The sequence below is a fragment of the Dermacentor andersoni genome, chromosome 4, assembly GCF_023375885.2.
Source record: "Dermacentor andersoni chromosome 4, qqDerAnde1_hic_scaffold, whole genome shotgun sequence".
NCBI lineage: Eukaryota > Metazoa > Arthropoda > Arachnida > Ixodida > Ixodidae > Dermacentor > Dermacentor andersoni.
The window spans coordinates 958,075-982,252 of NC_092817.1; the positions used below are offsets into that span (position 1 = coordinate 958,075).

General features: G+C 45.1%; 1 protein-coding gene across 2 annotated transcripts in view; it reads right to left on the reverse strand.

Moving 5' to 3' along the window:
• Hip14 (palmitoyltransferase Hip14) overlaps positions 1–24,178 on the reverse strand; it is a 139,729-nt gene that overhangs the window by 29,632 nt on the left and 85,919 nt on the right. For both annotated transcript variants that reach the window (XM_050182741.2, XM_055073304.1), the window contains exons 13-14: positions 13,364–13,461; positions 4,952–5,117 (exon numbers count right to left, since the gene is read on the reverse strand). In XM_050182741.2, the coding sequence (XP_050038698.1) occupies positions 4,985–5,117; positions 13,364–13,461 (231 nt within the window). In that variant the 3' untranslated portion in view covers positions 4,952–4,984. The remainder of the gene's footprint in view (positions 1–4,951; positions 5,118–13,363; positions 13,462–24,178) is intronic.

Consider the following 24,178-nt stretch of genomic DNA (forward strand, 5'->3'; position numbering starts at 1 on the left):
GCGAGCTCAAGTTAAATTTGAGAGAGTTAGATGCGACAGCGGGTAGCATGACTAGTGTGTGACTTACAGAGAGTGTGCACGCAGGCGCTACCGAGAGCTACCAAAGTCCGCACAAACTAATCCCAGCATTTAACGAAGGACGCGATGAGTTGGATGCATAGGTTCAACAATATAAGTGCGTTGCAACGAGCCAAGGCTGGCCACAAGACAAATGGGCCCTATCGCTAAGCCTCTGTTTGACATGCGTAGCTCTAAGTGTTGTCAGCAGAATGGCACCTAATCATGCCATGGACTATACAACACTAAAGAAGACGCTTTTGCAATGCTTCAGGTTCATGGAGGAAGGCTACAGAAACAAGTTTCGGTCGGCAAAACCCGATAATTCCGAAACTGGTAGACAGTTTACCGGCCATCTATTGGGATATTTTGATCACTGGCAAGAAATGGCCAAGACGGACCAGACATATGATGCTCTGCGGGACAAGATTGTCTCGGAACAGTTCCTGATGACTTGCCATGAGAAACTGGCAGTCTTTTTAAGAGAAAGGAATTGTCAGGGACTTGACAAGCTAACAGAAGCTACTGACCATTACCTGGAGTCGCAGGGGTTACTCAAACTTGTCAAAGGTAAAAACGAGAGAGACCCTAGCAAGCCACCAGGTCAAGCTCGACCTCCTGAGCGATAAGAAGAGAAGGAAAGACCATGCTGCTTTCTTTGTGGTAAACGTGGTCACAGAGCTGCTGATTGCTGGACCAATACGAAGGGTCCAAATACAAATACCTCTTTCTGCGTAAGACAGGTGACTGCTCCAACAAGGCCAACAGTATCGAGAAGGCTTCATGCTCGATGCAGCAAGTAGATGTGTCCAAGGCAGTTAACGAAGAGACGCAGACCTAGTGCTGAGTTCCCAGAAGTTCGGAACGTGGGAGAACACAAACGCATAAACGAGACGAAAAGTCTATGCCTACTGCCGAAGGTGTGCTTGAAGGACATCCCGCCACTGTCTTGTGAGATACGGGATGTGACTCGATTATTGTCAAAAGGTCCCTCGTACCAGACAGTAAGCTGACAGGAAAAATTTCCTCGGTCTGTCTTCTAGACAGAAGATTGTTGAAGCTACCTAAAGCAAACGTGGAGATCACGTCACCGTTCTTCACAGGCAAGACTCAGGTCTTATGCATGGACAATCCTTTATATGACATTGTCCTGGGAAATGTGAAAGGTGTGCGGAATGTCTCAAATCCTGACAATGAATGGAAAAGACATCTTTATACATTGGATGCTCCGGATGAATCATTTAGAGCAGAAGGTGGAAACTGTTCTATCAACGAATCCATCTCTGCTGACACTTTATCATCGGCTGCTAGAGAAACAAGGGACAAGTCGGAAGTGGCAGCGACAACCAGACAGACAAGATCAAATTCGTATCTGTTACCAGCACCAGCTATAAACCCCCTAGACATCAACCCAATCGACTTGAGAACCAGGCAAAGGGATGATGGCAGTCTACATAAATTCTTTGAAGCAGTGGACAAAGAGATGAAGACTAGGTTCGTCGGCATCCAATTCTTTGTAAAAGAGGGAATTCTTTACCGAAAGTACACACTGCGGTCAAAGAAACAAATGGAACAGCTTGTCGGGCCCAGAAGCCTTCGTCATATTGTGACGAAAATGGCTCACGAAGGAATCCTCGCAGGACATCAAGGAATAAAGTGTACCACAGATCGTGTGTGCGAAGAGTTCTACTGGCCTGGAGTCCAATCAGACATCACGCAATTTGTTAAATTGTGCGATACGCGCCAGAGGATTTTTCTCAAATATTTAATAGGTCGAGTACCATTGGGAAACACTCCCATCATTGATACCCCATTTAAGAGAGTTGCCACTGACATTGTGGGACCATTATCTCCCATGTCAGAGAAAGGGAATAAGTTCGTTCTGACAATGGTTGATATGGCAACGTGGTATCCTGATGCTGTGCCACTGCCTAGCATTGAAACAGAAAAAATCGCTGAGGCACTTCTGGAGATGTTCTCTCGTTCAACAGCACCCTTAAACAAATGATTAGACGAATGTGTCAAGAGAGCCCGAAAAAATGGGCCCGGTACTTGGCACCATTGCTTTTTGCTTATAGCGAAGTTCCTCAGTCAAGCCTGGGTTTTGCACCCTTTGACATTGGCCGTTACGTCAGAGGGCCCATGGTGATATTGAAAGAATTATTGGCATGTGATCATGCTGATGATGACGCAAAAATCTCATACGGGTATGTAGTTGAGCTGCGGAAGCATCTTGAAGACACTTGTCGTTTAGCCAAGGAGGAGCTTCAGAAAGCAAAACTTGTACAGAAGAACCACTACGACTGGAAGACCAGACCACGTCATTTAGCTGTTGGAGACAAGGTTCTGCTACTGTTCCCTTCGGACAACAACAACTTGGTCTTACGTGGAGAGGGCCATTTACTGTACTTGAGAGGAGAAATGACGTCAATTATGTTATTGACCTCAGGACAAGGACGACACTATTCCATGTAAATTTACTGAAAAAGTATGAGGAACAGCCACCTATATCACCACCATTACCGGAAGCGTCAGCTGCTTGTCAGATGGATGACACCGGATTTCTCCAGACCTTTCGTACTTTGCACCGACGCATCATCAACAAGTGTAGGTGCCATACTTATGCAGCGTCATGAAGGAATTCTAAACCCGGTATCATATGTAAGCCGCTGACTAAAACCACGAGAAGTTGCATATTCAACAGTTCAGCGAGAAGCCCTAGATCTTACGTGGGCCGTCCAAAAGCTTTACATCTACTTGGTTGGACGCATTCTCATATTACAGAGCGACCATATGCCCCTTGTTTACATCAAGTCGGCCAAGCACATCAACAGCCGTGTCTTATGTTGGAGCCTCATACTTACGGAGTATGACTTCTCGGTTGAGTTTATTAAAGGCAGTGAGAATGTAGGCGCAGACTATATGAGCCGGTTGCCAAGCACGTGAAGAGTGTGTCTGCGGAAACATGATGTATTAAAAGCATGCACTTCAAACCGGTGTAACTTTAATGTTGAGCAACATTTTCTGGCAGGTTAATTTAATGGATTGTTTTTTCATCCTATATCGTGGTGTTGTGACTTGTAAATGTTATGCCGAGTGTGCGGTGCTCAGAACTGTAGTTCTGTAGTAATTTTTATGTGTACTCATACGTACCGAGTGTACGGTGCTCAAAACTGTAGTGCTGTGGTAAGTTTTACGTGTACTTATGCGTACCGAGTGTGCGGTGCTCAGAACTGTGGTGCAGTGTTAATGCTCTTGTGGTGCGTGTGTGCTACGGTGCACCAATGTATATCAAGTACCCTCAAGTTCTTTGAACGAAATAACTTTTTTAAGTGGGGAGTGATGGTGAAGAAGTACTCACAAAGTACGGAACACCAGAGCAGACGACATTGCGGCTGTCCTCAACAAGAAGAAAAGAAAGGCAAGGGTGGCTCGTTCAGCGAATGAGAAGGGGCTCGCGCAACAGAGATCGTTGGAACACCGGCACGACTAGGGCCGCCGGGCCTACGGAACCCACATCTACCGGTGAGGTTCACTTGACCAGACGTCCGTCTTCCGGACAGGGAACGCCTCAGGTCGTAGCACGACACGAGACCTCGGAGCGGCCTGCTGCAGCCTCGAACCCGCATCTACGTGTGAGGTTCGAGAGAGCGAGCGTCCGTCATCAAGACGAGGAGCGCCTCGGGTCGTCGCCTCGCACGAGGTCTTAGGTCGGCCTGCTGACATCTCGGAACTCGCTTCTACGTGCGAGGTTCGGGTGACCGGGCATCTGTCATCGAAACGACTGCCTTGGGCCGTTGCCTTGCACAAGACCTCGGAGCGGCCTGTTGCCGTCTATGGAGCGCTCTGGGCCGTCTACCTTTTCCTGCCCCATACTGCTGCGTCTACTTTTCCACGCCAGTCATCACTCTACCAGTGAGTGTTCCACCTCAAAGACTCTACGAGCCTCAACACACTCCGGACTTCAGCCGCAACCTCGTGAGACATTTTTTTTTCCTGTCTACAAACAACCTGCATACATAGTTCTAGTTGAATATATTCTTCGTGTTTACGTGCCGTCTAATATAATTGTCGTGTGTTTCCTAATCATGCACCGTCTGCTCCATCTTCCTTGCGTCACACGCCTTGCTACGTGACGATCCAAACCATCATAATGGGAAATCTTCACCACATGTTCGGTTCCACCAATGTATATGGACGGTGGTGGACTAGGCTACGCATAGAAGCAGACATGCAGACATCACATGCTAATGTGGAAAACGAAGTCACTGACAGTGTGCCAGCGGGCAATAAGCTCGCTATTGCCCGTTCATGCACCGACTTTAGTGATGGTTATCGAGTCCGAGTGTCACCTGCAGCTCTGTTCGAGTGCAGCAAAGGTGACCGAGATGCTGCGCAATAATTAGCGGGCTAGACAACATGACCCTTAGTGTAGCAAACTGCCATACTAAGCAATCCTATGTCAGTAAATACTTCAAGTAGTCCTGCTACACATAAAATAAATGTAACATGCTTGTGTCACACAGTTCTGCTCTTCTTTTTCTGGGCTTTTCTTTTTATCAGCTCATTCGAAATATGCTTAATTTGAAGAATTTCTGAGGACCAGCAGACTTTGAATTAACCAAATTTTACTGTACCTTGCTATTGCTATCAATGCTTGCCTTTTGAGTGAAACTGACTTTTTAAGCCTCGATTATCTCCTGCGTAAGGAAAATGCCAGGGCAACACATCAGCAGACTGTCTGCTGACAGTAGTCAGCCATGCAAGCTTGCATCAGTGGCCTGTCCAAGTCATCGTAGTATGACATAAACCTCACAACAAAATCGGCCTACTGTCTTGCTCATGTGACAGCACCTAAACAAAACAATAAACTGTTAGGGAAGCTGTGACTTACGAAGTTTTTGACAAGGCTGAGCTGACTCGTTCATTACACATAATGAAGCAGTGTTTCCTTTTCATCATCATCCTCATTAGTGTCGTAGATGTGTCTCCAGTCCTGAGGTTTTGCTCCCAGGCAGCGCCATTCACAAAAGTCAGCCAAGTTCTTGAATGGTCCCATGCTGGAATGCAATGCCACATGTCATTTCATAATCAAAGGGATGACTTTCTAACAGATACAGACTTATTGCTTGTCACTTTTGTATGACTAGTACACAAGCTACAGCTTTGAATGAGGCATAAGTGTGCTGAAGCTTTACTCCAAGTGGCTTAGGAAGTCACAGAAGACACTTGGACAAATAGTTCACTACAATAAATAACTTCATTTTGGGGTAATGACACCACAGAAAGTAAACGAAGATGGATAAGGGCACACAGGACACAAGTGCCGACTCTCAACTCAAGTCTTCATCAAAAAACAGAAAATACAATAAAACTTTGGTGATACGTTCACAGCCTGTATGACTTTCGGTGTGATACGAGTTCGTAATATTCTCCTGCTGAATACATTGCATAGAATGCGCAAGAAATTGGCTGCTCTGAATGCGTTACCGCGCCGCTGCAGATCATACAAATGCACAAGCCACGGCCACAGCGATAGCAGAGCCAGTGGAGTGGCCAGCGCAGTGGGATACCAAATGCTTGTAGTTGCCACACAACTGCCTATGTTACACGACTGCGCAATATTTCATTGGCTCCTCGTTGAGTGGACCAAACCATGCCCGGTGGGCACAGGGGGTAGGAAGATAGGAAGTGTGAGAGAGCATGATGTCAGCCAGTGAGCTGTCTTCAAGAGCCTGCCGGTTTGTTCTCTGGAGTGATTCCACGAGAGATCAAACATGCATGTCCGCTTGATATTTTTGTTTTGCCAGTTTTTTTTATATGTCATGTAGGAATATTCAAACTGCACGGAACTGAAAATTTTGTTCCCAAGAAGCATTTCCAGGAAGCCAACAAATATTTGAAGGTGGCAGCGCGAGCTCCCTCCTATTGCTTACCACAATATTTTCCAATTTCACAGCCAAATTAAATGCGAACTAAGAACATTGTGTCAAAAACCTTTTCTGCTCATTTCATACGCTTCACAGTAAATTAGTTTCATGCATTTCTTATGGTGTCCACAAACTAAAATGTTTTTTAAATTTCAAACATGGCCAAAATCAGAAAAAATGTGTAACTTTGATGCATCTTCACGCAATTTCTATTTCACACAGAAACTTGAAAAAAAGTGTCAACATAGAACGTTTTTTTTTGTAACATTTATGCAAAATATTATCTTCCTACATGAAACACAAGAGAAGAAAATATAGTTAAACAAGTTTTTTTCAAAAATCTCATTTCAAAAAGAACCCCTGTTCCAATTTTTGAAAACATTTTGGATGGAAAAAACGTAGGTGCAACATGTTTCCTCATTTGCTTTATTCACAAATGAGCAGTAAAGTTTTCGACAACATTTTTAGTTAGCATATAATTCGGCCATGAAATGGAAAATATTGTGGTAAGCAATAAGAGGACGCTCACACTGCCACCTTCGAATAATTCTTTTGGCTTGCTGGGAATGCTTTTAATGAATAAGACTTGCGGTTCCATGTAGTTTGAATATTCCTACATGACATGTAAAAAAACCAGACGAAACAAAAATATCAAGCGGACATGAATGTCTGATCTCTCGTGGAATCACCCCTCTGTGGGTTGAGGGCAGACATGCACATCCCCCCACACCGTGTTGGCCCAACAGTGGTTTTATTTCCTTTATTTTTTGCTTTTTTTTTTATATGGCACTTATTTGGCTCTTCCCCCAAGTAGTACAGATCACAAATTTGCATGCCGTTTGTTCATCTTGCATGTTCTGTTTGTGAAAACACGGGGAATGTGGGAGATGAAAATTCAAGACGATGAGCAAAACGAGAACAAGGTAAAATCGGGAGGCATCATTTCGACAAGTGGACTTGTCTTTTTCAAGGCAACGTGTGCTTTCGTTGGCACACTACATATAGATAGGGCTCTTCTACAGGGGAGAGGGTGGGTAAGTCATGTGGGCGAGGTAACGACAGAGGGTGTGTTAGCGGCGCAGGTGCAGAATTGAGAATAAAGGCTGGCGACAAGGCCGTGTGTATAGCACTCTTCTATTATCTGCTTCGCTGGAGTTCATGGGCTATCGTCTCTCTGTAAGAGATAATAAAAGGAACGGCTGAAAATAGTGCTCGTGAAAAAAATAAAAATTACTGAAATGGAATAAATAACAAACAAAAGAAAAAGAAAGAAAGAAAGGAAGGAAAAGAGACTACGCAACCAAACTAAGTGTTGTCGCCTGTAGCTTGAAATTCAGCATAGCGAACAGATTCTAAAGCTCTATTTGAAATGTTTGTGCCTATTGGTTGCAATGTCTTGAACTTATGGATAAGGTACAATTCTCTGCATTTTCTTTCTCCTTCAGAGCGGAAATTTTACTGTAAGATGTAGAGTTTAAGTTCATCAAAGTTATGATCTGGTTGGTTGAAAAGCTAAGCAACAGCTTTGGGAAGCTTTTTAGCTGTGTCCGTGCAATGTCTGTTTAATCTGACATTCATTGATTGTCCCGTTTCACCGATATATTGTTTCTTACAAAATGAACATTCAAGCATATAAATCACATCCAAACTCATACAAGTAAAGCTAGTTTTCCCTTCATGTGTATAACTATTTGCAGTGCTTTTAATTTTGATGTTACCTTGAAGGTGCCTGCAGGTTTTGCACCTGGGGCGACAACATGCTCGTATAAACCCCCGTAATCGAAACGTTGTCGAAGTGTTGGCTCTTGCTTTTACTTTGTTCTTGTTTTGCTCATGTTCTCTTTGTCTGATTTGGTTTGCACAGTAATCGGGAGGAGGCTTTTGTGCTGTTCATCGCCATCATGTCGTGAAACTGAAAGCCTCTGTAATTCAGGGAGAAGTTGGACATTTTGCAGAAGGTAGACGAAGGTCGAAAGAAGAGGACTAACCTCAACAAAAAGCTAGGCTAGGCACCATCCACTCTGTGCCCAATCAACAGTTAATGTGACCAGATAATGAAGAATGTTCAACGCTTTGCTGTCAATGCTAAAAACTTAAAATGCAAGAACTGCACATCTTGTGCAGCTCAAGGAAGCTCTCCTAATATGGTTTAAGGCAGCCCTGGCAAGCGGAGTCAACATCGACAGAAAGGTATTGCACAAGAAGCCCGGCAACATTAGGCTCCCACTTGATGTGAAGGACGTCCTAACCTGCGGGGGTTGGATCCACCGGTTTAAAGCAAGGCACAGACTTGTTTACGAATCTGTAAGCCATGAACTATTGGATGGAGACTACTTCACCCTAATCTCCTCGCTGTGTACGAGCCACATGAAATGAGCCACATGGTACGAGCACCTCCACCAAAAACGTTACGGAGTTAAAAGCAGTCAGATGTATATTTACAGAATATTTACAATAATCGTAGCGGCTGACAAGATGGTAGACAGCGTGCGAAGTCCTAAGCGTCGTCTTCTTCCGACCAAGCTGACAGCATCTTCTTCGTCAGCGTGTCACAATATGTTTAAAGGGACCCTGAACTTGAAGTTAAAATGGACTATTTCACAAATATTTTACTACCAAGAGTACTTCAAGCGTTCAGCAGAAGGGGAGTTATTGGCAATCAAATGTTCCCTATGTGGTGCTTCCACTCCTTCAATGACTTGTACTGAGAAGGCTACGGCAGAGAGGGGCTTGCCCACAATGCTCTGCCTACTGAATGTCACCATGGCGCACAGTTCAAATTTGACTTTGGATGTTCATGTAGACGTCACTACTTCCAATTTTGGCACCTACGATGCGCCAAACACGGTTATCCTCAGTGAGCTGCAGTGTGCTCAGCCAGCGGACTTGTGGTGTCACCATGCTGCAGCCACGGTACCTACACTACGTAGCAGACTGCAGCTACGTGCAACTGTGCTGCTTACGCGCAGCTTTTGCTTTGAGCACGACAGGGCTTGAGTACATGCTCACGCTCATATGCTTCAGTCTGGCTGTGTTATGCGGTGCGGACCAGCTTTGTCCTGCACTGGCTTGGCTGACGGATAGTAGCCACATCCAACTTGCACATTTTGAAGCTCAATACGAAGTGAAGTCTGCCAGTGTCTAACCAAGAGCAGCCAGGAGTGAGCGTGTGATGGCAAGCATGCATGTGGTCCGGCCATAAGTTTCACATGGTTCGAGGCTATACTCGTGGACAACTTTTCTTGGCTATGAAGCGAAGGCTACGAAAACTAAGCAAGCCTCTTTCATCGCTGCTGGAAGTAGTCCCGCAGTTCTGCTCACGTTTTCTTACGTGGGAAATAGGGAACAATACTTGTTTTTTTACAGCACCTACTTTGAAACAATACGTAACATTCACCGGTCAAATATTGGTATTTTATTGTACTTTTAGTTTGCTTTTCGAGTTTTTGCACACCTGAGACCATCACACGTTCTGCACATTCATCAAACGCAAAATGATGCCCGTGTCTTCTGGTGAGTGTTCGTCGCTTGCTGTCCTGACAATCAACTCTCCAAGAGGCTGTTTACTAACTTTAGCAACTAAAGACTGTTGAAGCACACAAGAAAAGTTTTTCCAGCGCCTGCGCGGAAACCAAGCGAGCCCATCTGGAAATCATAACCATCGGCACGTACAAACAAGTGAGCTAGCCGACTGCTGTGCTGGCTCTACCGACGGAACCGTTGGTGGCGCATCGACATACGGCTGCTTTGGAGCTCCAACGCAGGCTGCGATGCTGGCTGCTCATAACTTGGTACATATTGTATGTGAATAAGCATTGATTCACGTTGAGTTATTGTATCTGCCTTGACTTGAGAAGTTGTGCGAGGTTGGCGAAACCGAAACAGGTGCCGAGCGCGCCCGGACTACATTGTGTACGAATACAGTCATGTGCCCCTGTAGCTTTCGCTTCATAGCCAAGAAAAGTTGTCCGCGAGTATAGTCGAGTGTTTAAGAACTAGTCGAAATTAGTGTGTCTCAACAACTAAGACAAAGAAAAGCAGGACGGCCAAAGTTTAATTCCTACGCAGGCGGCCGCAGCCGAGCATGAGCAGATGATAGTCAACTTCTTCAGAAAGTACGTAACTAGTATTATTGAAATTTGAAAGCAGATTTTCGCTTACTTTAGCCTGATTATTAAACTGTGACAATAAATACCGTATTTACACGACTGTAAGTCGACCTCCCCATATCGCGTGTGACAGGGAAAAAAAAAAAAGGAGAGCATACTTGAGGGCACATTCAATAACGAAAATTTATTAGTAGCTGACATGGTCACTGGACTACTCGTCTTCACTTGTGCCATCGTCCTCACTAGTGCTGCCATTGTCCTCGCTGCTACGGTTCCAGTGCGTTGTCGTCCAGCGAAATTTCACATTTGGCAAACGACCGCACCACGACATCTTGTGGAACAGCAGCCCATGCCAAGTGCACCCAACCACATGCAGCCGTCAGGGAGGCTCTTTTGACAGGTCCGGTCGGTGTAAGTTCGCGGTCTTCTGCCGCCAGCCACTCATACTCACGGCGGAGCAGGTCCTTAAAAGGCAAAGATCCGGGCTTGTTTCATGGCCATGTCGCAGTTCACTGGCAGGGATCGATCACGCATTTCAGCTACGTACGCCGCAAGCTTGGCCTACAGCTTCAGGAAGCGTCCAGACTTCGGTCCGTGGGAAATTCTTTGCTTGCCGTCACAGATGAAAATTTTGCTTCGCTGCAGTTGCCACTCTCACACCACCTGTTCAGAAACATCGAACTTGCTGCCCGCTGCGCAGTGATTTGTTTCTTTGGCGTAAATGATGGCAGCCCTCTTGAACGCTGCTGTGAATGAGCACCGAATGTTTAGTGGGCCTGGAGCACTCATGACGACTGAGGAAGTATGGTAGTAGCACGTAGCCAGCAGTCAAGTCGAAAGCATCAAACTAAGAGCTACAGGGAAAGAGAAACACATGAGAGGTGTCTGCTCTTCCATGAACTATAGATACTCCCCACAAGTGCCGCTTATCTGAAGGTGCCACTGCAAATGAAACAGTGGTACTTCCATCAACTATTGACCCCCCCCAGCCCCCCTGGAGTTTGCGTGAACTGTAAAACTCTCAAAAAATGTTTAAAAACCCTTTCAAAAAGCGAACAAACCTGAGGGATAGCGAAAAGCTATGGGTAGGGCCATAGAGCAAACATATTGTAATATTGTAACTACGTTGTAGCTCCCCTGATATCTCGTTGGTCTTGCTTTTTTAGTGGTGCCATGTTTTGGTTTCGATTGTAAGTCGAGCCTCCCCGCACTTCAGATTTTTAAACTTAAAGATTGGTCGACTTATAATTGTGTAAATACGGTATGCACTGTAACAGTAGGAAGCGCACTAATCTAAACATCCTTCTTAATTGATGTCAGATATTGGAAAATAACAGCCATACAGGAATCTGCTATATGACAAAATAAAGCATCGAGAAAAGACTGCGGAGCAGGCTTGTGTTGAAAAGAGAGCATCTGAGAAAAAGCTGACTTCGCGCTCCGTTTGCGAGCTCAACGTGCCGTGCATGACTGCAAAGTTTGGCAGTTGAGGGGTGGTTCAGAACCCGTTTAACATAGATGAAGTCAGACTATCTTACAATTTGCAGCTGAATAAGAGCATCTGTTTTAAAGGAAAAGCATGGAAAGGTGGCCAAGAAAAGTAAGTGGTAGAGTACAGTTTTGTTTTACTGTTCTGATGGTCTAGAAAAGGTACAGCTAAAATCGTTGGCTGCTACCTGAATCAAAAGACAAGCGCAAATAACAGGGACACAGACAGAAAAGACGACAGGACGAGCGCTAATCCTTTAGCGCTCGTCCTGTCGTCTTTTCTGTCTGTGTCCCTGTTATTTGCGCTAGTCTTTTGATTAATGATGACACACCAACTAGTCCAGCTCTCTGCCTTGATTGCTACCTGAAGCCCCGCTGCTTCAAAATGGCAGGTAGTTTGTTTTGCATTTACAAGGCCACCTGCAAGGCCTGGATGACCTCTGCCTTGTTCACAGATTTTTTTTTACCTCTCTCAAAATATACAGCCAAATATACAGCCAACACAGGAAGATGTGTTCGGTCTTGGATCAATGCAACAAAAGGTGCCTCCCTTCAAATGACAAAAAGGTTCTTCTTTTTTTGCGCCCAAATACAATGAGTCATTTACAACCGCTGCACACGGATATCCTTTGGAATGCCAAGTATTATTTTAACTCTCTTGGTGTGTCATTTGCTGGGTAGTTAGAATGGAAATACATGGAACTGAACATCCGCATCCTAGATCATGATGCGATACATTTCATTGCGATGAGCTGCGACTGCATCTCGCCAACGACAACCGCCAAATGTTTTGTGAAATGCTGCTTTGACAAGCTACCTGAAGAAAATATGCAAGAGCCAGCAGTTGCGATTGAAGATTGGAATGTGCTCAGAGTTAAAGGGGCACCAAGGACAATTTTGTTACCTGGTGGCCTGTGGATTGCACACCGTGGACAGCATTGCACAAGAAGTTTCCACATCACAGCCTGATGTTTTGAACAGTGAGGATGAATACGACAACCGCTGCAGAACCAATGAATACGGCGGCCGAAATGCTCCTTGCTAGGACGTGCCGGGGCATGCAGTGGCATGCGAAAGCATTCAGAGAGGACATATTTTTACTAGAGGTGCGTGAATACTGAATAGTAGAATACAAGGGTTCAAGAACCCACTGGCGTGACTTGACTGATTCGTGGCAGCACAGTGAAATATCTGTTCATCAACTGCTGCACAATGAAAGTGACTGTTGCATTTTAGAGCCTTGAATAGCGGCACAATGACAGTTGCCGATCCTCCCAACATGCAACCAGGTCACAACTGCGTTGTTACAAAGATGGTGAGCGTAAGCAGCATTGCCAGATGCACTATTACTATCCCCTACTGCTCAGTGTAGCTGCACTCACAAGCCAAGTTTTACACTCATCATTGCACAATAAGGGTATCTTTTGTAAAGGCACAAGACTACAGTTGAACACAGTTTTTTTTAGAGAAACAAGAAGAGCAGGGGTACTTGCTGTTGGGCTAGTTGGTGCATGTCAAACAATAATGAATTTAGTGCCAAAACCACTATCACGGAGAGGGAAGGACATAACAACAAAAAATGCATGTATGGTATGCATACATTATAAAGAAGAATACATTTTATATGCTTACTGTCTGCAAAAATAAACAGCTGAAAGTAAGCGCTCCTCTCCCCACAGTGATCATGTTCTCGGCACTAAATTCATTATTCTTTAAAAAGACAGCAGATAAACGTGAAAGAAATAGCTCCTTTATTTAAAAAAAAATTTCCGAACTTACTTGAATGGGCTAATTACACGTCCCGAACTGCTCCGCCTGAAGTGTGGATACCGGTTGCAGTTCATGCGTTCATTGGTGGTCATGGCTAACCACACCATCTGAAAGAAAGCCAACACTATAAGTTGAAGCCTATTTAGACAAATCTACTGCATTTTGAGCATTCCCTTTTAATACGTTAACATTCTCAGTGTACTTCACATACTGTCGGAGTGCCAACTATTATGTTTGTATGTATGTATGTACGTATCTATATTTGTACCTAACTGATTCGAATTGACAGCACATCGGGCTGCTGTGTTGAGGTAGTAGGGTTCGAAACCAACCATCGGACCAACTTGACTCACTGAGTATGTGGCAATGTGTACATACGTGCTGCTCTTCAATGAACCTCTTTGATGCCAACTTGGATCACTTGGAATGTGCCACGCTACAATGACGAAAAATATCCATTCTCCCATGCTGAACAGAATCAAACCCTTACTCAAAGACATCAACCCAACGCATTAGCAGGCTGCGCCACAAATACACTGGGTGTGGGCCGCTTGAAGGCCTTTCACGCTAAAAGCTCACCGTGAATGCACTGGGTATGCGCCGCTCTTCAATGAGCCTCTCGTCAACTTGGGTCACCAAGTATGTGCCACTTACTGTTCAATTCTGAGGCACTGCCTTGCCATGCACCTTGTCTTGGCAGTCGTGCGCCGACTTCTTGGCAGTGCCACTAGATGGCACAGCGTGTAGCATGTTTAGAAAGAAATGCAAGAGAGGAGCCTGGTCACCAGATGTCGTGTTTCTCAGCATTCGCACACGCCATGCATTTTGGAGGCCACGTGTAGGCTTTGCAGGTGCCTGATGACGGTCAGCAAAGAAGCACAAAAGAGGAGTCTCACTGCAGTACACACCTGATATATAACGCATTTCGACAGTGGCAGTACATTGTGTCACTATATTGATTAAATGCTAACACATTAACATCCCCAGACATCGTGAGATGGTTTCCATTGCCTTTATTTAAAATACACTTTGTGACCTGTGTTTACAAACCTGACTACAGAACCAACCAAGTAGCAATCTATTTCTTAGCCTAACACAAACAGTGCTGCTGGGGTGTTGCCATCAGCCTCAGATTAATGAGCACACGGTGCTGAAAGACCATTCCTGGTGGCCTAAGACTACTGGTGACAACAGTGTGGCACCTCAATGCAGACTGATTATGCAAATGCATGCTGTGCGGCCTCAAGGAAACAACATAGCTCAACACTTTTGTGCAACCACAGCCAGGTGTGCTGGGCACTATGTCACTCTGTCTGGCTGCACCAAGAGTGGGTTAAGACTAGCCTTCATTTTCTTTTTTTTTTTTCTTTTTTTTTTTGGTGCTGAATGCTGAAATTTGGTATATACATTAAGGTAACATTGGGAGCCGAAACATAAATTTTTAAATGAATATCTTTAACAAATTTTGTTTTATAAGAAATTACATACTGATTGCTTGTGAAAAGTCTAACACGCAACGAAAGATGCCATAGGGGTGGAATCACTTGTAATACTTGCTTAGATGTGCAGTTCAGGTCAAGACAGAGCAATAACTTTTTTAAGTAGTTTACAATTCTTATATTCAAAATTACATGCACACTGCTATATATGACCAAACAGTGTTGTGTGAAAATAATAGAATAATAAAATGAGGCTTCACCTCAATTTGAAGAGAGAAAGAGTAAAATTGGTCAAGAACAGGTCAACTTACTCAGTAAGAGTAACACAGTAACCTATTCAGTAACAGCAAACAGTAAAAGCAGAGAAATTCAGGCTGGTGCTTCCAAACAATTATGCAGCCTCAGGACTTAGAGATGAAGATGACATAGAGGCAATGAATGAAACCGTAACTAGGCTGGCTTCAGAAGCAGCAACTGAAGTGGGAGACAAGGCACGAAGGCAACCAGTAGGCAAGCTCTAACAAGTAACAAAGGACCTACAAAAAAAAATGATGAAGAATGAAAATGTCTAACTCAAGAGATAAGATAGAATTCGCAGAACTGTAAAAACTGATCAACAAGGCGAAAACAAGGGATATTCGAAATTATAATGTGAGAAAAACTGAAGAAGCCATAAAAAATGGACGCAGCCTGAAATAAGTGAGAAGGAAACTTGGCATACGACAAACCAAGATGCATGCACTGAAAGATAAGCAGGGTAATATCATCAGCAACCTCGAAAGTATAGTACCAGCAATGGAAGAATTCTATACTGACTTGTACAGTGCCCAGAGGAGTCAGGATACCGCCATTCGAAGCAGTAATGAACAGGATGCAAAGACTCCTCCTGTAGCTAGTGACGAGGTCAGAAGGGTCTTGCAAGACATGAAAACGGGAAGAGCGGCAGGAGAAGATGGAATAACAGTCAATTTAATCAAAGATGCAGGGGACATAATGCTTGGAAAACTGGCGGCTCTTTATACGAAGTGTCTATAGACTGCAAGGGTCCCAGAAAACTGGAAGAATGCAAACATTATACTAATCCACAAAAATGGAGACGTTAAAGAATTGAAAAATTATAGGCCCATTAGCTTACTCCCAGCATTATATAAAATATTTACCAAAATAATCTCCAATAGAATAAGGGCTACACTGGACTTTAGTCAAGCAAGGGAACAGGCTGGCTTCAGGAAGGGATACTCTACAATGGATCACATCCATGTCATTAATCAGGTTATCGAGAAATCCGCAGAGTACAATAAGCCTCTCTATATGGCTTTCATAGATTATGAAAAGGCATTTGATTCAGTGGAGATACCAGCAGCCATAGAGGCATTACGTAATCAAGGAGTACAGACTGCTTATGTAAAGAGCTTGGAAAATATCTACAGAGGTTCCACAGCTACCTTAATTCTACATAAGAAAAGCAGGGAGATACCTATAAAGAAAGGGGTTGCACAGGGAGACAGAATATCTCCAATGCTACTCACTGCATGCTCGGAAGAAGTATTCAAGCTATTAAGCTGGGAAGGTTTAGTAGTAACGATCCACAGTGAATACCTCAGCAACCGAAGGTTGCTGAGATATTCTAATATCCGATATAGCCGATATTCTAATCGACATTAAGAGAAAAAAATGGAGCTGGGCAGGTCATATAATGCGGCGGTTGGATAACCGTTGTACTATTAGGGTTATAGAATGGGTATCAAGAGAAAGGAAACGCAGTCGAGGACGGCAGAACTCAAGGTGTAGTGATGGAATTAGGAAATTCGCGGGCGCTAGTTGGAATCGGTTGGTGCAGGACAAGGGTAATTGGAGATCGCAGAGAGAGGCCTTCGTCCAGCAGTGGACATAAAACAGGCTGATGATGATGAAAAAGAGGAAGCCTAAATGAACAAGCTGAGACTATCTCACCCTCAAGAATATCTTGGTGATTACAACAAAACCAAAATTAAATTCTGTGGTTTTACATGCCAAAACCACAATACGATAATGAGGCCCACCACAGTGGGGGGCTTCGGATTAATTTTGACCCCCTGGGGTTCTTTAACGTGCACCGACGCACAGCAAACAGGCATTTTTGCTACAGCAAGCTACAGAAAAGTGGCTGCCGCAGCTGGGATTTCATCTCGCCCTTGGGCACAGCAGTGCAATGCCAAAGCCACTCGCCACTGCAGCGAGTCATAATAAAACAAACGGCATGAAAATCCATCCAGCCGTTATCATGCTAGGCTTCTGCCAGCAAGGTGTCAGACACACAAAAGAAAAAGAAAAGCAACACTTTTGAGAAAATGGGCTACAAAGTTTTGGGAGCAGTTGACCCACACAAAAATATATCAACCACAATATATCAATATATTGTTACGAAGAGTTGTGACAAAATGGCTTCATTCATGGGAGATGGACAATGGTAGTAGCGCAGCCTGGCCTCCGAAGCTCTTCGTTCTCTCTTCTTCCTCCCTGCCTTTCATATCTCCGTTACATTTCCACGCAAGCAGGTTAAGGCCGTAGGGTGAGTCAAGATGGACAAGCAAGGTAGGAAGGTTTCAGGTGAGCAATACGAATCAGCTCTGTTTTGACATAATAGTTCTGCGGAAACCCTCAAGGTGGAGAGGAGTAATTAATTAAAGGAAAATGGGTCATCTACCCAATCACAGCAATGGCTACAAAGGAAACCCATATGGGTTCCTCGAAAGAAAAGCCTTACAGTTGAAAAAAAATTCGTCCTGGTCCAGTGCTTGAACCCGGGACTACCGCCTTTCCGGGGCAGCCGCTCTGCCATTTGAGCTAACCCGGCGGCTAGCAGATGGCAGGGCGAAGTCGAATTTGTCAACAACTCGAAGCAAAAACGTTTGACATAATAGTTCTAGGGAAACCTGCAAGGTGGAGAGGAGTAAATTAAAGGAAAATGGGACATCTACACAAAGCTGGTAAGTTGCGTTCTGCTTGATCACCGACCATTGTACAGGAGGCGAGCTATTAAGTGAGTGAATTTGCTCACGTGGTCCAATAATATAAATGGGCCTGAATATTGTGACAAGAGCTTTTGACACACTCCACGCTTGCTTTGCAGTGTCCAAAGAAGAACCAAGTCACCTTTTTCGAACTATATTGTTCATCACCAGTCGTCGTATTGCTCTTTCGAACGACTTTGCAAGGCCAGAGTACGAAGACAAGCTATTCGACGGGCTTCTTCAGTGAGACACAAGGCCTTTGATATAGAATTGTTGTTGTGCAGAATAAAAGGTAAGAAATTGTCCAGAGGGCTTCACGGTAACTTTAAATACAGCAGATTAAATGGGCTATAGTTTGTGGTTTCGTGTTTTGCCGTGTTGTATGCATAAGTGATGAATGGGAGCAAGTCGTCCCAGTTCTTGTGATTGGAGGAGAAGTACATGGCAAACATGTTGGTCGCATCCTGCTTGTCCTTTCAATGAGACCATTGGTTTGTGGATGATGCGGCATGGAATGATGAAACTGTGAAATGCACAAATGAAGTAACTCTTCAACGGCATCAGCAGTCAACTGGCGACCACGATAGCTGGTAAGACGTGGTGGGCCATGACAAAGGACCATGGAATGCAACAGGAAGACTGCCATGCAAGCAGCGATAGAAGAGGGTATGGCTGCAGTTTCTGCATACTGTGCAAGATGGTCCCTGCAGACAATCATCCAATGGTTCCTATTGTTAGATAACAGGAACGGAACCAAAAGGTCAATGCCTACTTGCTCAAATGGCATACTGGGCAGAGTCAATGTCAATGTCCAAAGGGGACTGGCGACGGCAGTGGTTGGTCACTTGTGACGTCGGCACATTTCACAACTAGCGGCATAGCACTTAGTTGCTTCGTATATCTTGGGCCAGTAAAAGCGCTCCTGTGTGCGATGTAGCATTCATACGAAGCCAAAGTGGCCGGATGTCGTACTGTCATGCATGGCACATACAACGTCGGAGTGGAGACTCTTGGGGACAACTAGCAGAAAATGCTCCATGCCCGGAGTAATTACAGTAATCCTTCGTTATAATGAAATCGCTTTATTCGATATATCACTTTGTTCAAAATTTCTTCCTGCATTTTAAGCCGCATTACTCGAAGCACACGGAGAGCTTGACCCACTTAGAGCGAAGTGGCGAGCGGAGGCATCGTCGCTGCCGAGCGGTGGTGTCCCTTTTGTGCACGCAGTGTCAAATTAATACCGCCAACGAATTAGTCTCATGCAGGCACAGAACAAGCCACAAAAATACCAAACGCACGGCCGACGACCTAGTCACAGGTACCAAAGAAGTGCCGAGTGTCCCAGCTGTTTACTGCGGAGCAAACGGAAGCTCTCAAATTCCAAGAAGCAGCGTGCCCGAACCGTTCATCTTGGTTGCAATTGCATCGCTGGTGTCCCCCGTGATAGAATCCACAGGGAAATAAAGCTTTCCTGACACTTTCCTGTGCCCTTACAAAATCAACTGATTTTGTACAGGTATAGAGCGTAATAAACAAGGGAAATAATGGATGCTTTTTACATGTTTTTTGGAGGGTGACAGATGCATCAGTCAACCCTCCGATAGCTTTGTCACAGGCAGAAGTGTCTTACTTTCGGGAGTTCGTGCAAATCAGTTCTTCATTAGCCAGCTTTGCTGTTGCCACGTGTACGTGAAGGAAAGCTATTGCTGTTGCTTGGACACTCTGACCTGCCTGACTCAGCAAAAAAGGTACTGCACCTTGGCCCTAAACATGGATCCGCGGCCTTGCTTGAACCGGCTGAAAAAGTAGTGTTGGCAAGGAATGTTGCAAGTAAAGCAGCGAACGATGAAAAAGTTCATGTGTGTCTGAGTGCATAGATGTGTGTGCAAAAATCGGACAAGCATTAGCTTGTAAGAGCCCTATTGCTTCGGTCGCATGGTGTCTCATTTCCAGAGGCTTAAATGCTGTGGTAGCAGACAAGGAGGGCTTCTTTGTAATTCTGCCGCTCGGAATGTTTGCTGAAAAAGCAAGAAATGCCCTAGAAGGAAACGTTAAGCAAGCCTGCTTTCGCGAGGCCAACGCGAAAAATCATACTAAAGCCCTCTTGCTGGATTTTCATCTCGAGTCATTATGTGCAAAAGTGAAGAAGACCAAGAACAACACTCTTGAGGTTTTTTTCACGGCTAAAACCCATAAGCCTCATCACATACCTTTCAGAGCCATTGTTTCCGAGACAAACACTTGGCAGCACGAAGTTTCAAAGTGGGTTCAGCATCATTTGTTGCCTCTAAAAAACGATGAGATGTTTTCTTTTCTTCCCAATTCTGGTGCATTGGTCTCTCGATTTTGAATGAGCATAATCCTGGGCATGCCACAAGTTTTAGCATTGATGTACAGGACTTATACTACTCCCTACCTCATAACAAGTTGATGCAGTATGTCAAGCCATGTATAACCGAAGATAATGATGAACTTTTGTTTATTAGAAACTATCTTGGTTCTGTTGAAAGTTTCATGGGAATTCTATCATTTTATTTAAACTATACATAGATAGGGTGGGAAGGAAGTTTTTTTACAGAAATCAGGAGTTTGTATTGGTTCGAGCATTGCGCCTGTTCTCAGCAACATTTTTATGGCTTATATGGACAGAAGAATTCAAAAGTATATCGGTGACTTGGCTGTTAAGGTTGTGCGAAATGTTGATGATTTTCTTGTTATTGTGAAAACCTTTGATGTACAAAAAAGAGTTGCTGATGTGTTAGAGGTGTTCAGGGAATGTAGCGTAGGCCTCAGTTTCACTTGTGAACTGCCTGTTGAAAGAGTTAGTTTTTGGACTTAAAGGGACCCTGAAACGATTTTGACGATTTTCTACAAACGTACTGAGTCGTTAGAGTAGGTCCTTCTGATCATTAGTGGACACATCTAAGTGCTCCGCGTAAAGCGTGTAATTTATTATAAGGTTTGAAATAATGCACATCGCTGCCTATCGCAGCACACTGCTCGGCGGAATTTTAAGCCGCCCCTACCCATATTACGGAAATCACCCATATGACGTCAGTGGGGCGAGCTATCAGATTGGCTGACCAGGGCGCGTGATTGATAATTTTTCCAACTTTATGGTAAACAAATGATCTTCGTAATACTTGGAATGTTAGTTCATTTGTTTTTATAAAAAGAAAGTAACATAAAGAGAATGCACAAGAACAATTTTTCAGTACACTTAAGCACTTCTGGCACACAGCAAGTGTCGTCTGCTTGTGTTACAACGTTTTTGATGAGAACTCCGCAGTCAGATTCGATCTCAGACTTTTCGCGAGCACTATGATTCGACTTTGTTGCCTTGTGGATTGCAAACGTAGCGACTGCCAATATGTCAAGCTGCGACATCGTGTCCCTCTGCAAGGCAGCATACGAGCGAACTGGCTGCTGGCTGCCCGCTTGCTCGAAGAACGAGTTGAGGAAAAGCATGGCTAGGGAGGAGGGTAACTTCTAATTGCTTGTAACTCCATTAATACGTAACGCTTGACCTAAATTGTGGTGCGAATGCTCTACTTAAGCTGTACCCTACGCGTCTACAAAATGTCAGAACCGTTTCAGGGGCCCTTTAAGGATGGTATTTTCTGGAGCAGATCATGTTTTCTGCGAGTATTCCCCTAGGGCACAGAAGCTTTTACCTAGATTTTTGTCTGATCACTCTAAAGTAGTAAAAATTGGTATTTGTGTTCTTTGCACACTCTTCTTTGTTTAAATCATGCCACCACAGCATGCAACATCGTTTTGAGAAGCAAGTATCTAGACTAAAAGAAGCAGGGTACTCTACTGGTGTTATCACAAGAGCTTCTGAAAAGGTGGCAAAACAAGTAAAAGGCATTCCGAAAAGAGCAACAGTTGACAATGTCCCTAAGAGTAGAAGGAATGCAGTTTAACTCCCTTATGTGCATAAGCTAGCACACAGGTTAAAAAAAATGAAAAATGTGGCAAACAGGTACAAGACTGATGTCTTTAGTGTAGGCCACAAGCTTGGTCAGGTTCGTCCAGCTGTCCACAACAATATGGAGTGGAAAGTGACAAAGCTGCAGGAAGTTTTGTTAATCATAAGAAGTGTGTGGATTGCAAAATTCTAGTTGTTTATAAAATACAGAGCTCTTGTGGAAAGGGCAAACAAATCTATGTTCAAATAACAGGATCCAGGAACATGCAATCAATGTAAAGAATGGCACTGGTTCACACTTGGCAGTTCGTTGCTGCTTCAAGGGACCCTGAAACGTTTTTGACGATATTGTTACGTAGGAAGACGCAGACGAAAAGCTATGTACAAGTATATTTACAAGAAAATACGCTGCGCTTGGCCAAGAGGCAACAGCCCGCGCTAGCTTCTAATCGTCGTCGTCGTCTTCACACTGCTTGCCTTTTCGTGATCTCACATATTGTTCCGTAGCACTACCCCCGGCTGCAAGAGCGCCGTCCCGGAGCGACTAAAGATCGGACTCGGAAGCAGTGTAGTAGGGCTTGAGCCTACTGACATGCACGACATCACTAGATGCCAGAGGAGAGGACGAGGTTGAACACACAGGAGCAATTTCGTAAGTCACAGGCGTCACCTGGCGCAGCACGCAGTAGGGCCCTGTGTATCGCGAAAGGAGCTTCTCTGAAAGTCCGACATGACGAGAGGGCGACCACAGGAGCACGAGCGCACCAGGCGAAAACTGTACGTCACAATGGCGGGCGTTGTACTGACGCTGCTGAGTGGTTTGTGAGGCCGTCAGTCGAGCACGGGCAAGCTGGCGTGCATGGTCGGCGAGGGCAATGGCGTCGCGCGCATACTCGCTTGTTGAGATCGCAGCAGGAGGAAGTGCCGTGTCTAGGGGCAAGGTAGGTTCGCGACCGTACAGTAGATAAAATGGAGAAAATCTGGCGGTGTCGTGCCGGGAAGAATTGTACGCAAATGTTACGTAAGGAAGGGCAATGTCCCAGTCGTGGTGGTCTTTGCAAACCTACTTGGACAGCATATCGCTAAGAGTACGGTTTAACCGCTCTGTCAGTCCATCGGTTTGAGGATGGTATGAGGTAGTCAGCTTGTGTTAAATATAGCAGGAACGCACAATGTCGGTGACAACATTGGAGAGGAAGTAACGACCATGGTCAGTAAGCAGCAGCGTCCTTGTGTAGTCGGACAGATTTATAGGTGACAGTATACGAATATTCTTGGAGGCGTAAGGCCCAGCGACCAAGTCTTCCTGCAGGATCTTTCAGTGAGCATAGCCAGCAAAGCGCGTGATGGTCTGTGACAACGGAAAAGGGTCGGCCATATAAGTATGGGCGGAATTTCGCAACTGCCCAAACTAGGGCCAGACACTCACGCTCAGCGATGTAATAGTTGCGCTCCGCGGGTGAGAGGAGCCTGTTGGCGTTAGCGATAACACGGTCGTGGCCACGCTGGCGTTGTGCCAGTACTGCGCCAATTCCGTGACCGCTGGCATCAGTACGGACTTCGGTAGGTGCAGAAGGATCGAAATGGGCCAGAACGGGAGGCGTTGTGAGAATGTCGATTACATATGAGAATGCAGGGGCCTCGTTATCGCCCTACTGGAAAGGGGCGTCTTTTTTCAAAAGCTTGGTTAGTGGTCGTGCTATGGCGGCGAAATTTCTCGCGAAACGGCGGAAGTACGAACAAAGGCCGATGAAGCTGCGCACATCCTTGACACACTTCAGAACAGGGAAGTGCGCAACAGCATGGATCTTGCCTGGGTCCGGTTGCACTCCGTTCGCGTGAACGAGATGTCCAAGGACGGTAATCTGGCGACGGCCGAATTGACACTTCGATGCGTTGAGTTGCAGACCGGCTCGACGAAAAACGTCCAGGACTGCCGAGAGGCGCTCGAGGTGCGTAGCGAACGTTGGGGAGAATACGATAATGTCGTCCAAGTAGCACAGGCACGTGGACCATTTGAAACCGTGAAGGAGGGAGTCCATCATGCATTCAGAAGTGGCAGGGGCGTTACATAGACCGAATGGCATCACTTTGAATTGATAAAGACCGTCGGGTGTTACAAAAGCAGTCTTCTCGCGGTCGAGATCGTCCACGGCAATCTGTCAGTAGCCAGAGCGAAGGTCAATAGAGGAGAAATAGCGAGCACCGTGGAGGCAGTCAAGGGCATCATCAATCCGAGGTAGGGGATACACGTCCTTTTTGGTAACCCTGTTAAGGTGCCGATAGTCCACGCAAAAGCGCCATGAGCCATCCTTCTTTTTGACCAGTACAACAGGTGACGCCCATGGACTATATCACGGTTCAATAATGTTCTTGGCAAGCATTTTGCGAACTTCTGCGTGAATAACTTGACGCTCAGCTGGTGACACTCGATACGGGCGGCGATGAATAGGAGGGG